The sequence below is a fragment of the Perca flavescens genome, chromosome 19, assembly GCF_004354835.1.
Source record: "Perca flavescens isolate YP-PL-M2 chromosome 19, PFLA_1.0, whole genome shotgun sequence".
In the NCBI taxonomy this organism is placed as follows: domain Eukaryota; kingdom Metazoa; phylum Chordata; class Actinopteri; order Perciformes; family Percidae; genus Perca; species Perca flavescens.
The window spans coordinates 22,845,998-22,869,397 of NC_041349.1; the positions used below are offsets into that span (position 1 = coordinate 22,845,998).

Consider the following 23,400-nt stretch of genomic DNA (forward strand, 5'->3'; position numbering starts at 1 on the left):
AGTTTACGTTTATATTTATAGTGTATAGCATATATACACTATGCTGCTTTTGTATAGATTTTGTTTTAACTGTTATACACAACCATTTTACATATAAATGCCAACTTCAGTATTGAACGAGCCACAATTCTACCGTACATGGCAGGACCTCAGATCTAGTCAGGTCTTGTACAACCGATTGCACATTTAGAGTTTTATTGTGAAGGTTAAAGGATTTGACATCCCGACTTCGCAGAGTTTTTAATTACTGCCTTGACCCACTTCTTTCTTTTGCTCCATGGTTTTCCTTTGCCTCTGGCGCCCCCATCTTTACACCGAGAGCCGTTACATGGATAAAACAAAACCGCAACAGGTGTGTGTGGGGAAACATTTTATTGCTTTATCGGAAAATGAGTAGTGGCAGCAAAAACTGTCCTGTCCCGTTAGTAGTGTCCTGTGAAGTGTGCTGTGACTCCCAGACAGTCATGGAGTCACTGGAAAGTTTTTGTTGCCACCGCCGCTGGAGAAAACACTAGCAGCCCCAAACCTAGTCTGACTAATTTTACATTTTGAGACTCCCATAACTTATCAATGCATTGAAGGTAAGTTCGAAGTGATGAAAACAGGGGCTTGTGTTTAATATGCAAGTCATGAAAATAAAATTTAAAAAAAAATCCCTTTCAGACTCATTTGTTTCAGTCTGCAGTTAATTTATACACTATTTTTTTCAAACGTTTAATCCGACATTCAAGAAATTCTTCCACTTTATTCAACCTGACAGAACATTGTCGGTCACATACATAAAGACATTAACATCTTGTTCAAGACATTGTGTGGTTAGAAACCATGCTGATAATGCAATGCAGATGTTAGAGGCAGAAAAGCTTGTCATTGACAAACAGTTACCCAACCAATTTCTGGAAATTAAAGTTCCAAGGTGCTCTCCTATACAGGTATAACATTTATATACACAAGTAAACAAGGAAATAAGCAATATCTTACACATTTTATTAAGCAGTTCATGTCTTTCCATTTTAAATGTACAAAAAAAAAAAAAAAAAAAAAAAAAAAAAAAACAGTGACAAAAGTAGGTTCTTGTGCAAATTTGTTACAGGTCTATTACAATTAGGGAGAGTTTTGACAGTCAAGGATAAAAAGTAGTCTTGATATGAATGTAGTCAACACTTCATGTCATCTATCGGGGAGAATGTGATCAGTTTTGGAAGGCTGTACTCCTGCTTCTTTGGGGGTGAAGGAGTCTCCAGTGCATCTAGGTCCAGAGAGAAGACCTTGTCTGTAGCTTCCAATAATTTTGCAGGCTCCATTAGCCAGTCTTTGTCCAAACCAGAGACTGTGTGTCCCGACCGAGGACACTCAGGTGTCCTCTTCCTGCCTTCCATGAAGGAGCTGTCCTCGTACGCCTGCTGGATCTGACCCAGATGATGACGTGGGGTTAGTGCCGATTGCATCACCTCAGTCTTCAAAGAGGGGATTAGGAGCTCATCATCCTCCTCACTCTTCAAATCCACCGCTTCGTCGTCGAGGCTCAGCAGACTGTCGCAGCTCGACATTTCAGGGAGCGTTTCATGATCGAGGCTAAACTGGACCGCACTGCTGCCAGTGCCGCTATGGCTGTCGAGAGCCTCAGCATTAAAGGTGTCCCAGAACAGAGTGGATTTAAGAGAGACTCCCTGCTGGCTAACAGGGGGGCTGCTGTGGCTTGTTAAAGGAGGGGTGGTACGGCAAGAGACACTCTGGGAGGGAGCATCGGGGCTCAGCAACACACTGTGCTCACCGAGGGGAGTGAGCCGCCCTGCTATGCTGTCGTTAAACTTGGCCAACCGCCCCATTTTCTCAGCTTCGTCTTCCTCAACTGCCTTGCGCCAGGAGCTCTTCACATCCAGTACTTGAAAAAAAAAAAAAAAAAAAAAGTTAGTTTTATGAGGCCACATTCTTTGGTTTTAACCATCGTGCCATCCTAAATAAGCTCTGCCATTCAGGCATTTGCACAGAATTCACAAAAATGCAATAGCTCACGACTTACTCAAGCTCTCAGGTGTACGTGCCAGCTGCTTTCTAGCAGAGAAGGGACCTCTATGAAGAGTGCCCAGAAGGCCATCCAAGTCCATAACCTTGGCCCTGCCTTCCGGAGGACTGGTTGTAGTAACAGCATCTGCAAACTAACACACACACCCCCCTTTAGTCAGGACTGGGTCTCCAAGCCCATTTGTGCATCTCAAGGCCACTTTCCTCCTCATTCAAGACCGACAATTTGTACAGCTTTTAAAAAAAATAAAAAGCGCTCCAACGATTGTTAAAATAGTGTGTTATTCTGAATTATATAAACGAGACAAACCATAATTTTAAGCTCCTGCATTGCAGCCTTTGACACTTCCATTAGTTTGAAAGTCAGCACTATACCTGATCAGCGAGGTTATCACATTCCATGTCTAATATCTGAGTCTCGTTCCTCATGGGAGTCACCTTCTGATCAACATGGGCCGTCTTCCTCACACTAGCCTGAAAACAAGTAGAACTTCGTTACATACAGTTTATCAGAAGAACTGGTGCTCAAATTCAAAAAGGTGGTATTTATTCACTAAACAGGAGTTTAACTCAAAACAGGTTAGCTGAAATACACTAGCCTGAGGTGGTGGTACTGATGGAGCCCTCAGAGGAGGGGATGGTGTGTCAAAAAGCCAGTCCAGAGAAGTGTTTGCTTTTGACGACGCTTGCGTGTTTACAGGACTTTCAGGCCTTTTAGCCGTTGCAGGGCTAGAGCTGTTTCAAAGACAAATGGTTTGATTTATTATTCAAACAAGTTTGTATAGTGTAACCAATTACACTTTCCTCACAATGCAGTGGAGCTCAGGTACAGTGAAAGCAACGAGAGCATCTTAACGTAGCCAATAATGGCTCATGTACTTTTACCTAAGGTATTCTACAACACTTCCAAGTCAACTGTAGAAGCTTCTATAATTTTTATAACACATTTAATAATCAGTCCATGATAAGGTTGGTACTTTAGACAGTGTCTGCTCCGTATCTGTCCGTGGCGATTTCTCTCAATTCGCCGCGGTCATCAGAGAGCATGGATGCTTTAGGGAGGACTAGTGACGGACAGAGCACTGCTCGGGACTGCCCAGGTATCTGCCTCCCAGCAGAAGCCAATACACCAAACATTTCAAATAATTCATTTTGAAAAAGATATTGTTGACTTTAAGCTTACATTTCCCTCAAGAGCTGTTCAAATATAGGTTTCATTACCTCTTCGGTTTAGAATAACTAGGGGGGGCACCTTCCTGCGATTTACCCTCTGCAGGCTTCTTGTCTGAAAAAGTGTAAGAAGCATGATTAGAACAAAACTGCAATGTTGTGAATACATTGCCAACTATTTATGTAATCGAATTTTTCTCACCGAGAAGTTTTGCAGGGTAGTGAGAGAAGACACTACTCCTGTAACTAGCGTCAGCTGCCGGTTCAAAAGACAGTGGCGCCATTGGTGACAGGAAGCCAAGAGCCTAAAAAAAAAAATTAAATTAGGATATGAAACTACAGTGAAACATTTGATACTACCAAAACAATAACGTGACAAACATTTCTCGTTCCCCTTTAAAAGTACACAGACTATACTGTTATGGTAGCAAGCAAAGTTCAAAAATCCCAAGGACCACTCACAGGATCTTCACTCAGAAAAGATACTAGGGGTGTGTCTTTCAGGGTATCCATCCACTTCCTGTCCCATGCAGCTTCCAACTCTCTGATGGTACTCCTGACCTCAGGAATTTCTTCCTTGGATATCCTCTCTCTGGGACACGGCCACACACACCAAAATTAAAAACATTGTGATTAATATCAATACATCAAGTCATTGTGCTGAAGATCAGACAGGTTGGATAGAGTGCATTCTGTCAAGTGTGTGTGTGGGTTACTGTATACCTGAGTAGTTTGAGGTTCTGCAGCGCACGGCCCATCTGCTGACATTTCTCCTGCAGGTGCTGAGGACTGAGCTGAGGCTTGGGGGCATGAGAGACCTGACATTGCTCCTCCCTCAGGAGCTGCAGCGCGTGCTTCGTCAGCTCCAACACACACAGGATGTTCAACTGGCCAGCCTCATACACATTCCCTGAACTCAACTGGAAAACATGCATGAGGTTACAGTGGGGGGGAAAAAAAAAAAAAAAAAAAAAGACACTATGGACTCCGAGCCGAATGAATAAAAGTAATGTGCCTTGTATAGGAATTAACAGGCCACCAGCAACAGAGTGACCTGTCGCATTATCTTTACTCTCACCTCATGTGGGAGCAGTTCAATTCTCTCCAGCAGACTGCGAGGAATGTTGAGGGCTCGATCGGTACCGTCAAGGACATATTGATCCACTTCCCCCTTCAAAACACTTTCCACTGCATGCTGTTCCTCTTTGATAGTCAACAGCATTCTATCAATATCCGACCACAAGGAGCGCACCTTAAGACAAAAAGTACTAACGTGAGCTCTTAAAAATCTCAGTACAGTGCTTCTTTCCTAAACTCCTCTCAATATAAGAATGTCACCTAACCTCTGGCAAATTGGCAGAGAGGTATTGATTTTTTGTATTATTAGGCAGGAAACTTGCCATAAGCAGCACTGTTGAAATGTATTACCACAAGACGTACAAATCACATCTCATGTTTTACAAACAAAATGACATACCAGTCGAGTCTTCTCAGCTGAAGACTCTCCCTCCTGTGTAGATTCACAGCTGTGAAGCCTGGAAGTAGATAAGACAGAATGAACAATCTGGACTAAGAACATTGAAGTCAGAAGTACTGAGAGAAGAAAAAAAAAAAAAAAAAAAAAAAAAAAACACATACTTAAGTAGCTCATCATACTTGGGACCTTCTGCTCTGATGTCCCTCATGGACTTCACCAGGAGCCTTGAAAACAGGGATAACAAAAGACTTTGTACCAATAATAGTAGAAACTGACTTCCATGTGCAAAACAAAATACCATAAAATGACCTTAAGTTCAAAATGTAAATTTCTTTTCCACAGGAGACATTCTGTATTTGATAGCAGGAAAAGCCCAGGTCTTACTGGGACACTGCATGTAACAGAGCCATCGTTAACTAAATTTGTTTCACCTGTGGACACTGACTGAACATCCAATAGCTGCCAACTGGCCTCGTTAACCATAGGGTTACTAATTAGATCACTAGATACAGGTGGGACATGAAACAAATGGCCAATGAAACATGCAACATCAAGAGCAGTGATACAAGATTTATAAAAAAAAATAAAATAAAATAAAAAAAACTACAAGAACAGATGAAGAAATTGAAATAGTAAAAATATGTCCACATACTGAGAGCAACAGGCTACATAGCTAATACATTAAACATGCTTTATTAAATTCCCACAACATGTTAGGTCAGTGTGTGAAAAAAGTGACAAAATATTTTCCCTTAAGTGTCATCATGGACTACTGCTATTTACAGAGCTCAAACTATTATAATGAAAAGGTATAGGCAATGCACAACACATTTGCAGCATGGTTGCTACCTCTGAATCTAGAAAATAAGAGTAACAGTCACATTACTTTAATTAGAATTTCATAAAATGTTTTATTTACAATTTTATTAGTTTTAGTAACGGTTGTATTTACAAACTTACTACACACTTTTCATTTTTGGTAATGGCAGACTTGAATAAGTCAGTTGTTTAATTTTGTTGCCATAACTTCAGCTAACAAGTGGAATATTTATTAGGTTTACCATTGTAGTTTTGTAGAAAGCTTCCATATGCTGATATAAATGTAAAACATTTAATCCTGTCCAGCCTCCAAGATGAACTGCCAACAAAAGGACTTACTGTGCTTGTCTCTGGTACTCGTGAAGAAAGCGGTCTTGACTCACTCCAGCTTTCAAAAAACGGGTTGTAATCAGGTTGAGTCTCTTCACTGCCATGGCCAGGGAGGAAGCGGGATTTGCTGCAGCCTCAGGAACCCAGCTGTCATCTGACAATGTTCAAGAATATTTGATAGTCTTTTGAGTGCCAACTCCATGAAGAATTAAATTAAATTAAGTGGAACACCTGGCTATTGTGGTCTCATTCTACACTGTGGGATTGAAGTCAGATTGTGAATGTGAGGTATTGGTATAGAAAAAAATAAAAAAAATTCTAACTAGACTCACCTGTAGGGAATGTCTTCATTTCCTGCAGCATTACGTGACTGGCCAAATGAAGCATCAAGCTGATAAACTTGGGGCCTCCGGGTGAGAGGAACAAGGATGCTACCACTTTGGATCCTGAATTTGCAGTTTCATCCTACACATTTCAAAACAAGATGGGGATCACTATATTATGTAGTATACCACAGGACAGAAGCAGCACCTGTGACAAATTTATTCTCTTTATATATTTTAAGCATTTCATCAGTGATGCAAAAAAAAAAAAAAAAAAAAAGAACTATGTAAAATTCGACTGGAAGTTATTTGCTTTAAAAAAAAAAATAAAAAAATAAAAATATATATATATATATATATTTAAAAAATAAATAAAAATGGGGGGTATTTGTGAAATGCTGGACAGATGAAGATGAACATAATAGAAAAACACTCAAATTCTTACCATAATTTCTCGCAGCCAAGCGCAGGTAACTTTGCGAAACTCAGCATCTGCTTTGTGGTTCAAAACAGGCCAGCAGTGCCTAACCCAAAGCAAGTGTTTTATTGTTTTGACAATGAACCCTACACACTTCTACATATGAATGGCAAAAGTTGATCAGGTCTAACTTTACCTGTATGTCTCGTTAAATCGTGTCGGGTTGAGTCTCTCCAACAGGAAATGGGTTACTATGTAGAAGGCATCCTTGTTTGGTTTGTCGAACATATTCCTATTGCCAATAAAACATTTAACCTTGTTAGAATAAAGCTTAACGTCAAGAGTACTGTGAATGGCAACTTAAGGTTAAATGTTACTTCAACTGAAAGCAGCCACATTAACTAAGTAGCTAACATTATTCAGTATTAATAAGTTTTCCACGACAACAGCAGACTTACGGTCCCAGGTTGATGTGTTTAACGTTTATGTTGGTTTTGCCGGCGATTAACGACAATGCAGTGTCTGGTTGAAGTCCGAGTCCGAGAAGAGCAAACCACAGATATTTTCCATTCTTTTTCTGCAACAATGCCGGGTTCGCCATTATACCCAGTTGGATAAAACAGTGGGAGAGTGTAACGTTACGGTGGCGACTGGTCAAAAACCCAGCCGGGATAGCTTTAGCTGCTAGCTAGCTAACACAAAGTTCACTGTTGGCTAACTTGTTTTGAGTTTGTCAAAATACATTTAACAGACTTATTTTAATCAACAAAAGCTGTCGAGGGAGTGTTACAGAAGTTACAAAACATACGTTACGTTTGATTTCACATTTGTTAAACTAAATTCACACATTTCTGTCAGGGAAACGAAACCGCAGCAGGAACACAAACCGCCAATTTTTTTCCAATAACTACCCGGATGTTGTTAACAAATACTTCCGGTGAGCGAATAACATCAGCGCTATCTTTTGTGTAACCGAGGATTTATTAAGTTGCCTAGACTCAGGTTCGACCATAAAATAAACACGGGCTTCCCATGCCGGAATAGCGGCACTGCAGGTCTTACTTTATGGACCTTTTTTCACAGCAGACATTTTTGACTTGTCATAGTAGGAAAAGCACAGCTGAAATTAATCACCTTTAACGATGGCTCAATTCCATCAAGTGTCCCAGTAAGCGGTTTCAGTGAGTCAGCATGCACAATACCAGGGCCTCTCCTAAGTGGAAGGCAGCCATCATTAATGGGTTTGAATACAACTGTGCTTTTTCTACTATGACATGTCAACATGTATGCCGTGAAAAAAGTCTATTAACCCATAGTCAACTGAGAAGTAACACAATAAAATACCTTACATTTGTTTTATGGGAGGACCTCGTGATACAAAGGACTCATTTTATTCAATGTTGGACAAGGGGAACTGGTTCTAGAGTATGTATCCAACAAAGAAGTGAAGAAACATACAAGCCTCAGGCTTCTTTTAATAGTTTATATAAACCAAGACCACCATTAACAAGCTTTAAAAAAAATATTGCATTGCATTGTAAATAGACCTCTTTCCCAGAATGAATAGTCTGCAGGTTAGCTATCTTACCTGTCAGGACATTGAGCAATTAAAATATCCATCACCAAAGTTGTTTTTCCCCCAGCTACAATTTGCATTTCACTTGCCCTGCAATACCACATTTTAGTGAGTTAAAGTCTAACATGGTAGAATGAAATACAATTAAACATGTTTAATGACGGGATATATATTTAACTTTACACAGTGTATTGTTAATAGTTTATAAATATTTATAAGCCATTATTACATACATTTACCCAACAAATTAGTCTAGGGGCTTTGGAAAGGTGGTGCAGTAATAAAAACACAGGCTAAGCATATGCAGATTTAATTTGTCCTTTTTTTTTTTATTGCAGAACATACAAGTATTTAAGTCTCCACTACAACTGATTAGTCAGAACAGAGTGATAGTAAGAAACAAGTGCTCTTTTTTTCTAATCATTTACATCATTGTAGTTCTTTTAAAACCAGCTGGCAACACTCGGCCACCTTAGATGGATCAGACACTGATGAGTACTTGGAAATCTGAGAGTTGACCCCCAGGGAGCGAGCCAGGTCCTGGGCTGTCTGGTCTGAGGCCACAGTGGTTCCCAAGGCCACCAGCAGCCTAAACACAGCCTCCTTGTCTTGTACCGTCTCCAGAGCTCTACTGGCCACAGACAGGCACTGGGCCTTGGCCTCGAGATCGGGTTGGCTGTGCAGGCAGCCAGCGTAGTTAAGCAACAGAGTGGCCAGAGCAACGTGGATGTTCTTATTGCAGATTGTGGCCAGGTCGGCAGCATGTGATAGCACGGTTTCACGCTGGGCCATGAGGAGGGCTCGGCCGTGCCTGCCGCTAAAGCAGTTACATAGAGTCCGCAGCGCCAGCATCTGGTTGGCAGGACGCCCCTCAGGCCTCATCAGGCTCAGCAGGTGGTTGCACAGCTGGACTCCCTCTGCCTCTCCACAGAGAGTCTCGTTAACCTGTGGGTGGCGCACTGCCAGCCTCATAATGTCCAGGATAGGAAACACGAGGTCTGAAGTCCAGGGGGAAGGAAAGGAGAGTTTGGTTAGCGAACATTAATGAACTAAAGAACCTTAAATCATGTTAAGCTTTCTGCTTTTGATAATTACTTAGCATAAATAATAAAAATCAATCCACAAACATTAAATGGAAGAAACAAATCATAAATTGGGTTGGAATGCTGTTGTTATACCTTCAGGCCAGTGAGAAGCCTTCCACAGCACGTTGATCTCTTGGATGCTTAGGGGAGACATGGAGGAGTTGGGCTCAGAGACAGACACCAGCAGCCTCTGAAGGCTTTCCAGAATCTCTTCGGAAAGCTTGTGCTCCGGAGGGGCACCTCCATTTAGCTCCTTTACCTTGGCTGGTGTGGAAAGAACAAGTCATTGACCCCGACACAGTGAATAAGCTTTAATGAACCAAGTGAAATGGCATTTTGGTACAAAATCTTCATGACAAGAAATGAATTGGAAAGGTTTACTTTTAAAGATGCTTATATTTGCTATCAAATCTTAGGCTTTTGAAATAGTCATGACTAAATAAGCAACATACAAGAAAAAAAAAAAAGAAAAAAACTCATCTTTAGATAACACCTAAAAGTTATTCTGCTTCATCAGGATGGTGTTGGTGCGGTTTGATCAGATTTTATTGACAACGCCCACCAACTGTCATCAGATTCTGATTCATTATTGCTGAATCACCTTTTCCCAACTGAGCGCCACCCACTACAAACTACAGTTAGATTAGATAGATAAATACAGAAATCTCTAATGTGACATAATCAAAACTAAATTAGGCAGGGAAATAATGTGTTTACATAGGGCCCCATTACTCAGTAAAAAGCTGAAAAAAGGTTTTTGGGGCTTTTTGAGAAAAAGCTCAAATCCATTAATAAAGTTCTTAGAAATTTTGTCATTCACAACTGACACGTGTAGACTGTAGAGGCACATCATCAAACCCATACTTGAAATGCTCACCAATGATCTGCGAGGAATTGGCTTGCTCAAAGGTCACACCATCAGTCTTGGGGAAGTAGATGTTAGTTGCCGTCTGTCTGAGGGCTGCTGAGGAATAGGCACCTCCTCCTGCAGAGTAGAGGAGAGTATGATCCAATGAGGAAAACCCTCAACATGTCTACATTCGTCTGCCACTGAACAGCTGTCACAAACAAATCCCTGGTCTTTCGCTCGACACACAAGCAGTATGACCCCAATATCTCAGTTGTTCAAGAGAGTTGGTTTAGTTTGTCTAATGTTTACACTGAGCTGTCCACAATTCCTTTGGTTAGTAACTCACCTGTGAAGGGGTCTGCCACACCTGAAGGAGCACTTGGGTTCGGACCCGACCCTGGGATGTAGCGACCGGAGCCTGTGGGGGGAGAAAAAAAAAAAAAAAACATTTAAAAAGAACATCTCTGGTGATTTTCAGTGAAAAAAATCTTTAAGTAAAAGTACTGTACCTGTGAAAGGATCAGCTCCAAAGCCGCGTCCATCATCAGAAGCCCCGGGGATATACCGAGCTCCTCCTGTCGGATGAAGAAAACACCTTTAGGAAAATACAAATTCAGTCTAATAATCTTTAAATATTGTAATGAACATATAAAACATGCACAGTATATAAGCTGAAAGGGAGAAAAAAAAGAGTAGCTATCTAGCTAAATATCTATCTTTTGGCCTTACCAGTGAATGGGTCACCACCAGCCGGCTGGGCTGGTCCCACCACATGTCCTTTGGTGTTCTCTATTATAAAATTGGCGACCTGGTCGAGGAACATCGGGCTGAGGTCATTCTTCTGCAAAAAGTTGTGCGCTGTCAGCCAAGGGTCCTCTGACACATTGTAAGGCAGCTTCATGGACGGCCCTCCTTCATTCACGTCAATGGTGAAGACGTAGTCGTATTCCTGAGGGGAGGATCCAGGGTCATTCTCTTGACTGTACTCATGCGTGCATGCATAGTTTGCCTTCTCAATAAGCTTGTGGTCTTACCTTTCCTTCATACATCACATTCTTGGAAGTCTGTTGGTTTGAGCCTCCGACCACATCTCCGATTTTCATCCAGCGGTCATCACTGACACTCCACTGATACGCCTCAACCTTCTGTCCATCTTTAATCAGACGCGTCTGTCCGTCACGATTCCCTGGAAGAAATAAGCAAACAAATCTTGACGCAGAAATAGCAATGGCACTTATTCACTATCAGACTGAATTGCGCAATCTCGGGTGTGTACAGTATGAACCAGAAATACCAGATACAGTATGATCAAATTTTCGTACCAGGCTCAACAAGGTGTTCCCTTCCAGGAAGGTCCTCCATTTTAATGTCTCCATAGTCGCCTGTCTTGGGGTCAATGGTGGTTTTGGCGAGTTCATCCTCAAAAGCCTGCAGGTCCTCTGCACTCGCTATGCGGTCCTCAGCTTCCGTAAACACGCGGATAATGCCATCACTGTGGGCAGAGGAGCAGCATCCGGGTTAGCCACAAAACTACTTACTGTACTGTGTATGTTCATCGATGAGTCTCCACCACGTTGTGGAAATGCAGGAGTCAGAAATGAAAGCAGTGAACAGTGCTGAAGTGTTAGAACGCCAAATGCAGTTCTTACCTGGCCCCGATAGCTATATCACCATTAGGTAGAATGCAGCAGCACCAGACAGACTGGGCAGGCAGACGGATTGTCTGAGAGCACTCTCCCTGCCTCCATATCCTCAATGTCCTGTCCTCTCCTGTGCTTATGAAATCTAAGGAGGAAAGCATCAGTCTAAGGTCAGGGAGGGTGAGGCAGCTACCATCTTACAGCAGGAAAACAAATGGATGCTAGTCACACACACACACACACACACACACACACACACACACACACACACACACACACACACACACACACACACACACACACACACACACACACACACACACACACACACACACACACACACACACACACCTCTTTCATAGGGATGTAAATATCATATATATATATAAATAAACAAACCTTGGCTATTGGGGAAGACAGCTAAGCTGTAGATGTAGTTGGTGTGGCTGGAATAGACCTGTACACATTCGCCTGTCACCAGCCACCTTCTGATACTCGTGTCATTGCTGCAAGAGAAGAACTCATTGTTGCTGATCACTGCCAGTCCCCTTACACAGTCCTCATGGCCTAAAAGGGAAACAAAACAGGTTGGGTCTTAATCATGGATTTTAAAACACATTGACCATCAGACAAGTGTTTTGAATTATTATGGTTGATTAGATTAGCATGATTAGCCCAAATAATGATACAATTTACTATTTTAATTTTTGATCTGACATAATTTCATTTATTCATTCACATTAGTTGTTTGCTAAAATCAGGTAAAGTTAAAAGGACTGTGGGTGGACTGCTTACAATAACCATGTTTAAGAGGCAAGTTTAAAAACAATCCTACTTATCAACAGCCACAGTTACACTTTTATTCACACGCTGGGCTAAAAAAAAAAAATCAAAGACAAAAATATTTTGTTCACTTATATCAACCACCTGCAAACCCTCACCTGTAAATGTCTTCTCACAACGGCCAGCTTTCCAAAGCTTTATGGTCTTATCTGCTGATCCAGACAGCATAAGGCCTTGTTCAGGTAAGATGACCACTGCCCACACTGCTGCAGAGTGGCCCTGTAGCAAAATTAAAAAGCCAAGATTTTGCTCCATCACACCGCCCTTTAATATTTTTGCTTGTTACAGTTGCATACATGAAATCAATATCAAAAGTTATTGTAAAAGTGCAAATGTCAACCACAGTCAGTGTTAGGGAAGACATAATTTGACAAACTGCCTCTTAGTGAAAACTCTCCCAAGAGAAGTTCAGAGTAAGATCACAGAAGCTTCAGCATACCTGCAAGGTCATCATGCACTTCTCATTGAGCCAGACTTTGGCTGTGGTGTCCCAGGAACCGCTCAAAAGTGTCCCAAACTTCCCAGAAGACAGAGTGCAAACTGTGGAGATTGAACATAAGAAAGCTGGAATGAGCACACTGAGGCAATTTCCTAACAACTAAGTATAGCAAAAATGATTGAATCTTTAAACCAGATAAACTACAGATGTGCTAGATAAAAGCAGAACAAATTACATTATTAGAACGTCATTTTCTGGGAGTGTACAGTGAGGCACAACTCACCTGTGTTTTTGTGACCAGTGAGAGTGAACAGGGGCTGTGATTGGTCCATTGTGAAAACACATATGTTATTATCATTTCCACCTGTGGCAATGAGTCCTCGAGGATATGTTTCACTAGGTGCAATGATGCATACACAGGATACAAAATTGGAGTGGCCAGACATACTATGCATCTCTGTGAAACCTTTATCTGGGCTGTCAAGAGAAGGGAAAAGAGAGAACGACATCTTAAGAGAACGGAGTTACTTGTGTTGGAACCATAGACCGTTAATATTAACGTATATGGTTGGAACAAGTGGTTGACATTGTGTGGCTGATAATTGCAACAAAAAAAAGGTCAGTAAATGAACTGACATACCAAAGACCAATCTAACGATAAATCTGGTCGACTTTTGCACGCACTCGATCATCCGCGCTGTGTATATTGAGAGTTGCAGTTGAATGAATGACAAAGCTAATTTGAGTAAACGTTAGCAAACAGCTTACTAGCTAGCTAACTTAGCTAACGTTACCAATGTTAACACGGATGTATTAATAGTACGTAAATTCCCTGGGGGTTGTTAATTGGCTTGATACTTTTCTTGGTCAGGGCACCTTTCCTGGTGACATATTTACTTGTAAACTGAACTAAATCCTAGCCAACCACCACAATTAGTTAGCCAATAGCAGGCTTATGCTAGCTACCTTGAGTTTGGGACCCAGACTCTTCCGGTTCGGTCTCTGGACACAGACACAAAAGCTCCCTCTGGAAAAACGGCAGATGCGAGTCCCCTGACGTCCATTTCGTGGCCCGGGATGGAGCAGCTGAGTCTGTATGAGTTCGATGATGCCATTTTGACCCGACAACACGATGAAACTACCACAGTAGAGTTATGCTAAAGCGGCGTTGCTGTCAACAAACACCGGCCGCTAATGCTAGCGGAAGTTGAATTACGTCACTGACATGTCATGTCAGTGAACCCGACTCTGAGAGAAAAAAAATGCTAGAACCTACCGTCTTTGTTAATGGAATACATATTTCAAGTCACACATGTAGTAATAAACATGTAAGGAATTAATGTTAGGCTACTTCTACTACAGCAAAAGCTAAATTCTTCCACGGGGAAAATTTGTGTAATTATTATACATCCATGTGTGAAACTCTCGTTTCCTCAATGTTTAATGGAAACCAAAATGGCTTTTAATTTTTAACCCCAAAACATTGCAATAATTCCAATATGAAATTGTGCACAATATTTATCCCACTAACACATTTGTTTCAACACTTGTGGCTGTAGATAAATGTGAATTTTATCAAATTGAACAAGAAACTAGGATACTATACATTTTTGGAAAGTCAGTAGACCTATACATTGGAATTCTGAAACATAATTGGGAAGTAGGCCTACTTTAACTATCAAAACAATCACTCAATTGAGCTGGAAGCCAAGGATGTAGTATTATACTATGAAAACAAAAACAAGACAGTACAAATATTAATTCTACTGGGAAAATGTCACATTCTTTCAGAATTGAATTTTGAAAATATTTTGAGTCTATCCAAATTATAAATAAGAAAAGTGTTCATATTTAATATGCTACAAGATAATTTTTTTTAAAGAAATGTAATAGTATTGCCTACCTTTTAGTTATTATATTTATTTATATTTATAATTTTTACTACCGTTATTTTTATTTATTTAATTATTAATTTTTCTTGACATGTTACTGTAGTAGGGTAGGCTTCATTTATTTTATGTCCTAATAATATAAGAGTGTATCGCCTTGAGAGGAGAGGCAGTGGCAGCAAAAACTGTCCTGTCCTGTTAGTAGTGTCCTGTACACTGTCCTGTGACATGACTGTCCCGGGACAGTGTCTTGGAGTCACAGGACAGTGTACAGGACATTGTTTGACTGTCCCGGGACAGTCATGGAGTCACAGGACATGTGTACAGGACACTACTAACAGGACAGGACAATTTTGCTGCCACTGCTGCTGCTTGAGAGTAAGACAGGTCTTGTTTGGCTCTTTAATGAGTATGCCGACCTTTTTTATAATTCATGTTTTTGTAACCTGTTGTATAATAATTTACACATTAGTGTTAATGGAGGCGGGGAATTAACGTCAATATTGTTATATTTGCTTCAAATCAAATTATATAATAATAATAATAATAATAATAATAATAAAGTGGTGGTAAGTTGTAAGCCTTAATGTTGTCGACAGAGTGTATTCACAAATTCGTTTTTTTTAAATCACAGAAGTGAACGAAGCCTGTACATAGCCTACTTCACCAGAAGGCGGCAGCAGACGGTATTTTCCCTCTTGCCGCTGGTGCACTGCGCTCTTAAGTCCCCCGCCCACCTGTCCACGGCATCAGCTGCCGTAGAACAATACAAACGGAAACCACAAATGTTGTCGTTCAAATAAAAGCCTAAGGAGTGTACTGTATATTAACAGTCTATGGGGTGTACACATAGACATAAAACAATGGATGCACAGTTAAATCAGAGGTCCAGCATTCAGCAGCTCCCACCCAAAGAGTAAAACATTTTCTCTAAAGATTTTGATTATCTGGAACAATCACCCGTACCAAACCACCACGATTATATGTGAACCCAACAAAATATTAGTCTGTTAACCAGCATTACATGAAGATAGATAGATAGCTAAATAGATAGTATGCCTACTTTGTTATGTTATAGTACTCATTCAACGGTATAATCAGTTGTCAATTAGTCCCAATGGTGAATTATGATATTGTAGCAGCCATCACAATAAAAAAAAAAAATTGGCAACATAAGGAGACTCAAATAGGCAATTAAGAGAGTAAGTAAAACAGAAATTAAACAAATTGCTTAATTGGAATTGCATGGAGCACTGAACTATTTAATTAACCTAGGTTAATATATAGATACAGAAGCTCAATATTTGCTTAAAAAGGGATTGCTTGAAAGGCCAATATATCGATTATCATACTTGCTCATTCATTTTCCGTCAGCGTTGGTTTTGTTTGTTTTTCATATAATTACTTTGTAGCAAATTAAAATACCTACAAATCAACTAAAAAAAAAACATAAATTAAATCTACCAAATACGCCACTGTTCAGATGGCTAGGCTACTTGTTGTTATTATTAAACGTGTTTTATGTATTACTAGAATATAATCCAATGAAAAAACGTGTTTTATTTTTTAAATACAAATCAACCGGAAATGTATTTTTTTTTGTATCGCATCCTGCAGGTAGCAAACCAGTGTTCCTGTCCAGCCGGTCCAGCAATAGGGTCCATCCCACAGACGCTCGGATGAGGAAGTAGCTCCACTGATACCGGATACCACTGATACGTGCGTTAAATAATACAGCAACTGGAAAGTATGTATCTTTTTATTTTCGCGTAGGAAATCGTGACTGACGCTACACACGTTGAATTATGTAATTTCGAACGCGAGTTCATTATATCACGCTAGCCCGCTGATGTTACATAGTAACCATAACGTTAGAGCCAAGCCCCTCTCTGCTGCCAGTGCTATCAGTTGAATGATGGAGCAGGCGAGGTTTTGCAGTAACAAGGGCTTGAATAGGTTTATAAGAGCTGCTTACAGTATGGTAATTTAGACTGGGTTATATTAGCAGATAATGTAATGCTAATGTAAGAAATCTGTGTAGGTTTGTTAGTTAAGGTTGGGCTTGTTTCTAGACACCTGCTTTATAGCAGAGTAGTGGCAGTAGTAGGCCTGTGTTGAGGTTTCATCTCATGACCTATTTCAGGGGGAGCATGACCCAATGTGCCCCTCAGTACATGTCAGATCATGGTGGGATCTCGATCCTATTATTTTGCTGTTGGTTAGTCATCTATACATAATATCTTTCACTGTCATGTCACAGTATTTGGGGCAAAATCTCACAGCTTTGTGACGCAAACTAACACTGATGATGATGATGGTATCATAGAAACCATACAACAATGTCAGAAAAACATGTATGTCAAGTTTATTAACTATGTGTGAGGGCGCAGGCAATGTTTAGTCAGCCAATTCCTGTCTGTTATCTGGAGATCTATTTCCAACCATCAAATGAAATGGAGATTTTGCATCTGTTGGTGTGTTGGGGGTACACTGTAGGTTTCCCCCGGAGTTCCAGCAGCCATGAAGCTTCGACTACACTTTGTGGTGGACCCCATGGGCTGGCTGTGTATCAGCGTGGTGTTTGGGATCTGGCTCTACAACACTTTCTTCATTCCTAAACTGGTTCTACTTCCACACTACAATGAGGGACACATCCCATGGGCCATAGTTGTTTGTGAGTTGCCTTGTTCCCACTGTAGGAATTTCTTTGTTGACACACATGAGAGATTAATAATAACATTTCTCAACTATTTTGGGCAGAACCATTGAAAACAAGTAATTGGAATTTCTGACTAGGCTGTATGAATCACATGCTTTAAGTCAAATTAACCACTGTGTATTCCCTCAGGTTATTACATAGCATCAGCGCTCTGCCTAGCAGCCCTATTCAGAGCTTCCACGGCAGATCCCGGCCGTCTTCCTGTGGACCCCAACATACCTCACTCTGGTATGGATACAGAATCCAGTGTGTCAGTTTGTGCACATTTAACTGTTTATCCATAAATCTTCATTCCTGTAAATAACTGAACATAGTCGATCTAGCATTTTCATTCTCTGCCAGTTTTGTTCCTCATATTAATTGATATCAGCTAATACTTTCAACAGTAAATAGGTTTGAATATGGTATTACTGTGTCACTTTGTCTGCTACTAATGCCACTTCTACCAGTAGTAACCAACAAACAACTCATTGTTGTTATATGTTACAGAGCGAGAGCACTGGGAGTTGTGCAATAAGTGCAACTTAATGAGACCTAAAAGGTCCCACCACTGTAGTCGCTGTGGCCATTGTGTACGCAGGATGGACCACCACTGTCCTTGGTAAGGACACACACACACACACACACACACACACACACACACACACACACACACACACACACTCACTCACACTCATGAAGGTGTTACGTTATTAGACACCTATTAAAAACAGTGTTGGAAAGTAGAAATAAATAGGAATACAACAAAATGCAAAATCATTTTATGAAGTATATAGTTGCTTTGCAGGCTTTTGCTGCAAATATAATTCTGGGAGAACATTTTTTTCATGGACACATCTTAAATCCTGTTTATTTACTTCCAGGATCAATAACTGTGTGGGAGAAGACAACCACTGGCTCTTCCTGCAGCTCTGTTTCTACACTCAGGTTCTCAGTTTGTTCACCCTGGTGCTGGACTTCTGCCAGTACTATTACTTCCAGCCACTGACAGGACTAGACCAGGTACATAATATTCTCAGCAGAAAAATGTTTTTTCTTTTAGAGCTTACAGACTGCATATTTCATACGTGCATGTGTAGCAATTTGGACTGCTATTCACTGTATTTATGTAGTTGTCTTAAGTACTGTGTGACAGTGCTAAAAGCTTTGTTTCATCCTGTAAAAATCAGCTACAACACCAATATAAAAGTTAATCTTTTACTATGAAAAAGTTATCACATGACGATAAGAGGATTTTACAACAAAGGGCTGACGTGTTTTTCTTCTGCAAGGAGAAGTTTACAACACGCCATGAACTGGCTCTGCTGCGAGTCTCAACACTCATGGGTTTGGTCATGTTTGGTGGCATGTCTAGCATGTTTTACACTCAGATGGCAGGCATCCTCTCTGTGAGTACTGAGTAATGACTAGACGTCTCATTACCTTGTTTTAAATGACATTTCCTGCTGTAATTATGTAATGTGATTATGTCTTCTCTTAACACACTGCAGCAACCCTTTCCAAGCTAATGTAACTGTTTAGTGTCACTTTGTAGGATCTATCGAATATGCATGAAGGGTACTTATTTGCAGTGTAATTTAGCATGTTTGTCTTATTGAAGCAAGTTCTGTCTCTTTAAGAACAATCTCGCAAACTAGGCAGCAGCACTCAGCTGCGGACAGAACCAAAAGACATAATACACAAAAATAAAACAATCAATGCCAATAATGGAGTGATCAATAGAAGAAAAAAAAAGCGAGAAAGTCTGGGGGTCAGGCTGTTTGTGTTAGATATGTGTGTTTACTATCTTGCAGGTAAAGGGTTGACATCGTTTTATTACAAGCCAAAGTGATTTACAGGCTTTCATCAAGAATTTTGTCAGAGCCGTAATGTTAGAAACGTCTATACGTATTTAGAGAATAGTGTTTAATAGATGGAGCTGTCTACAGGAGCAATAGATGAATGAATCCTCTCATTTTGCATTGTTCTCTCCTTTTTTCTCCCTTACAGGATACCACCACCATTGAGAAAATGGCTCTGTTCTCAAAGGAAATGTGAGTCTGTTTAGCTCTGTTTGTCCTTATGCCCCCCTTATCCACTTTCTTGCCGAGAGTTAGTTTAGAAGATTTATACCACTCTTAACGTCTGTCCATTCTCCAAAGCTCTCTAAAAACATTATATCTTGTTTGTTTAATCTGTACAGAAACTAAGTTGTGGTTTTATGGGGGATTCTGTGCTGGACCGTTTCTTACCTGGGCACAGTGACTTCCTGGAGTTTTGACATCACCTTGAGGTTGTCAGGCAATCAACAGAGACTCCAAACGAGAACATGATTTGTTAATTAGTGAGCTTTGGAGCTGCTTGTAGGCGGGTTTTGTTACCTCCGGACAAAGCGGGGCTAGCTGCGTTTACAGTCTTTATGCTAAGCTAAGCTAACTGGCTGCTAGTATCACTCTCACACAGTCAGTTTTAACATAAAAAATTGGCTTTTTTTTGTATCTTCCTTTCAGATATGGCTCAAAGAAATCTTGGCAGTGGGCGCTAGCCGAAGTTTGCGGCACTCGTTGGAAACTCCTGTGGCTCATCCCGCTCCGAAACAGACAGCCGCTCCAAGCCAGCCACCACTTCCGCACCCACGTGTAGGCCGGTAACTCTACAGTTCCTCCTGCCTGCACAGATGTTCTAGCGGCTGCCATGATGAAACACTGTATGCACACTTAAGAATCCATCTGTTCGCCTTCACCGTCCTCTTTTGTGCTATGGGAGCTAGGCAACAGTCTTGGTTTGTTGATACTCTAAGCTTTTTTTTGCCTTTCTCTACAAGGCCCAGACTGGCAGTAAACAGGGTCAAGAAACACCTAAGAGAGTGACGGGAAAATGTTGCTTTTTTTTACTCACTGTGACTGCTATTTTTAGCATTTGGAAACCACTTTAAATGGCTAATTGCATCAGAAGGATGGCAGTCTTCACCTGAAAGCAGCTGGCGAAAGGGACCCCTCTCAGGTTACTTTAACAAAGAGCCTTTCCTACTGACCTTTAATCAGCTACAGACAGAACAAGTGTGTCTATTAGAAAGGCAGGTTTTTTTCATATAAGGTTTGTGCCTTGTTTCTTTAAACTATGTTAACCTTTTTATTTGTCAGGCATGAGCTGTGTTTTTGTTTTGATATTTTCTGGTTGGTGATGTCTTGTGAATAGTGCAGGAATCGGCCGCCAACTGCATTGCTTTAATTGGTGATCATTTGATGATTCATGAATGTTTTATTACATTGTTCTATGAACGTTTTATCTATGAAGTGATGTTTTATGAAGCATGGCGAAAGAACAAAGTTCATAACTTGAAGGCTGATATGTGACACTATTATGACACAAAATGACAGACGGTTAGCAGTTGACCATGAAAATTAGTTTATGCTATCAATCTTAGGCTGTATATGTTCTAATCAAACGTGCCGTATAATCAAGTTGTTTCTTTGAGTATAACAAACATTCCACAGCCAATTCATATCATTGCCTGATCATAATCTGTTGTGAAATCCTTATTAATGGGGTTAGAGTGCCACACACTATCCTCAACGATAACTTAAATCACGCTGTTTATCTTAAAAGAATGGTTCAACATTTTGGGAAATACACTTTTTTGCTTTTCCGCCAAGTGTAAGATGAGAAGATATATACTCTCATGCCAGAAAGTGTAAATGATCTTCTTATCTAACTCATGGCAAGAAAGCAAATACATGTAATTTACAAAATATCGAATGATTCCTACAAATCGCTGTCATAGTTACGTCTTAAATGTGTCTGAACTTGTGGCTTTATAAATGCGTATCTTTATAAGTAATTCAAAAACTAGCAGATTAGTCTACATGTGGTGACATACAGCTAGTTGACACTTGACACAACACTGAGTTATTTATGGTGTTTTTTTGCTGTAACGCTATGGTACTGTTAAGAGATTTGTTTGAATTATTTAACAGGATACTTAAGGAGAAGATAATACAGTGCATATTAATACTGGCATAGCGTGGTTGTCATGGTATATAATACTTTGCAATCCCATAGCTAAACCTGTACAAAAACAAAGCTTACCATGTGTGGTAAATATATAACAATATCGTAGTAGTTTTAAGTGCCTTTCTAGGTCTTCTTTTTACTTACGGTACATAATCATCATGTTGGTCTCCATAAAAGCCAAAGACCTGGGGAAATGTTGCAATAGTGTTTTAGTAAATGCATGTTTTACCAAATTTCTGAAAGTAGCCATTCAATATTATGCACTGATTTACAAAATATCGCTGTCTTGTTTCACTGCATCAATGGCACTCTGAAAAGAAAGTCTCCACTTAAAGTTATTGTATTTTATGTGTATCTTCTGTTTTAGTCATATCTTCAGTCAGATTGTTTGTATTCGCATGAGTGTGTTGATCACTATGCTCAGTGGTTTTTATAACTCAGATTCAGGTTCTTGGATGTTTGTGTGAATTATTATTTTGATTTCAGTTTGTTTGGTGGTGGGCAAATGTGTGTGATTGACAAATAAGGGGGTACTGATAGTTTACATTCAATTTATTTTACAAATATGTTTTTAAAGCAATAAGCATTACAAGTAAAGCCATCTATATTGTTACAACAGTAGTGAAAAATCTGATATGTATTGTATCTGTAAGTATGTAAACTGGGTTTCACTTATTACTCACTAACCAGTGATTACCCAACTTACACGTGTCAATACTTCAGTAACCTCAGCCACGATTAGCACTACTGTAGCTGCTGTGTACAGTTTTACAGTATATTGTTATTTAACATGTCAGCCTCAACGCCTCATGTTGTTAGGAACAGAATAACAGACAGGCTTGAGTTTGTTTGATTTGAACCAAGAGCTGTGGGAGACTGGAGGTGGGGGCAACTTACAGATGGGGGAAAAAGTTCTCTGCGGTTCTGCAGACCACAACAATCCGGTGCAACCAAGGCAGGAGTTGGCGTCCCCCAGGGCTCTCAGTTTGTATCTGGGCAGTTTGCTTCACATTGTTCCTTTGCTGTTTTTGGAATGTGTTTTTAAGCATTTTTTATTCATACCTCAAACACTGGAGCAGTTAAGTTTTGTAAAATAAATAATTACACCACAAATATGTTATCCATTTCTTTATGTGTAAAAAGCCTATGGAAATTTGAGCGTATTCTTTTCTTTTTTTCAGCTTGCCATTTAGACACCTAATTTTCACTGCAGTTGAGGCTTTCATTTAATGGAAATAATTAGCTAAATTAGGGTAACACATGATGTCAGTATTTTCAGAAACAGCATTATCGGCATTTATATTAATCATTCATATACTGTACTGCATAGTGCTCTAGCATCACTTTATAAACTTGTAACCGTATATATAGCATTTTAGCCGAAGAGCTAACACTAACAAAATTAGTTAGCTAACCTAACACCACTTAGTTAACAGGCAGCATGTTTCTATTGTCATAACATTATCTCAATCTTTCAGTGAATGTCTCTATTCTTCTTTTTTTATGATCAATCTTTTATTATTTTTATATTTTTCTTGGTTGCGGTTGAGCTGGCTAGCCAAATTTTCTTCAGTCTCCCAAGTAGGTGTAATTTAGAGTCATCATTAAGTAACAAAACAATCATGTCAGTAGAAATTAGACATCCTATCACATCAGATATTATTGATGTTGTTTTATTCCAAAACTCATGCACCTGTTCACACTCCCAGACCATGTGCGTCTCTATTCTTCTTGAAGTAAATATGTCTTGACATGATTACTATATTTTGTCAGGTTTGGGGCTAGAGACTCTTTCATGTCTTGG

At 40.0% G+C, this 23,400-nt stretch overlaps 3 protein-coding genes and 1 non-coding gene across 8 annotated transcripts; 1 reads left to right on the forward strand and 3 right to left on the reverse strand.

Moving 5' to 3' along the window:
• Positions 1-355: 355 nt before the first annotated feature.
• On the reverse strand, positions 356-7,618 carry haus6 (HAUS augmin-like complex, subunit 6). 2 transcript variants are annotated; one of them, XM_028564701.1, is made up of 17 exons: positions 7,474-7,618; positions 7,021-7,139; positions 6,759-6,854; positions 6,590-6,668; positions 6,154-6,286; positions 5,831-5,975; positions 4,834-4,896; positions 4,673-4,730; positions 4,274-4,447; positions 3,919-4,115; positions 3,658-3,787; positions 3,398-3,500; positions 3,247-3,310; positions 2,625-2,760; positions 2,401-2,499; positions 2,024-2,159; positions 714-1,885 (listed from the first exon to the last, which is right to left on the reverse strand). In XM_028564701.1, exons 3-17 carry the CDS (start codon positions 6,848-6,850, stop codon positions 1,158-1,160), a joined length of 2,337 nt encoding a protein of 778 aa, XP_028420502.1. In that variant the 5' UTR covers positions 6,851-6,854; positions 7,021-7,139; positions 7,474-7,618; the 3' UTR covers positions 714-1,157. The 2 variants fall into 2 exon arrangements, with proteins under 2 accessions (XP_028420501.1, XP_028420502.1); XM_028564700.1 differs by having other exon boundaries at positions 356-1,885; positions 7,021-7,618.
• LOC114546264 (small Cajal body-specific RNA 8) lies at positions 3,009-3,139 on the reverse strand. The gene has a single exon (XR_003691009.1).
• Positions 7,619-8,442: 824 nt separating the features above from the next.
• Positions 8,443-14,260, reverse strand: plaa (phospholipase A2-activating protein). Its single transcript, XM_028564110.1, has 14 exons — positions 13,962-14,260; positions 13,279-13,472; positions 12,996-13,096; positions 12,655-12,775; positions 12,113-12,280; positions 11,723-11,858; positions 11,396-11,565; positions 11,108-11,259; positions 10,803-11,022; positions 10,583-10,648; positions 10,420-10,491; positions 10,101-10,208; positions 9,317-9,487; positions 8,443-9,136 (listed from the first exon to the last, which is right to left on the reverse strand). The coding sequence occupies exons 1-14, from the start codon at positions 14,108-14,110 to the stop codon at positions 8,568-8,570; spliced, it is 2,397 nt and encodes a 798-aa protein (XP_028419911.1). The 5' UTR covers positions 14,111-14,260; the 3' UTR covers positions 8,443-8,567.
• Positions 13,378-22,709, forward strand: zdhhc21 (zDHHC palmitoyltransferase 21). Of its 4 annotated transcripts, none has more exons than XM_028564114.1 (9): positions 13,378-13,613; positions 16,502-16,631; positions 17,359-17,558; positions 17,733-17,831; positions 18,093-18,204; positions 18,467-18,605; positions 18,875-18,991; positions 19,593-19,636; positions 20,093-22,709. In XM_028564114.1, the coding sequence occupies exons 3-9, from the start codon at positions 17,405-17,407 to the stop codon at positions 20,223-20,225; spliced, it is 798 nt and encodes a 265-aa protein (XP_028419915.1). In that variant the 5' UTR covers positions 13,378-13,613; positions 16,502-16,631; positions 17,359-17,404; the 3' UTR covers positions 20,226-22,709. The 4 variants fall into 4 exon arrangements, with proteins under 4 accessions (XP_028419915.1, XP_028419914.1, XP_028419913.1 ...); XM_028564113.1 differs by having other exon boundaries at positions 17,367-17,558; XM_028564112.1 differs by having other exon boundaries at positions 17,381-17,558.
• The last annotated feature ends 691 nt before the right edge of the window (positions 22,710-23,400 follow it).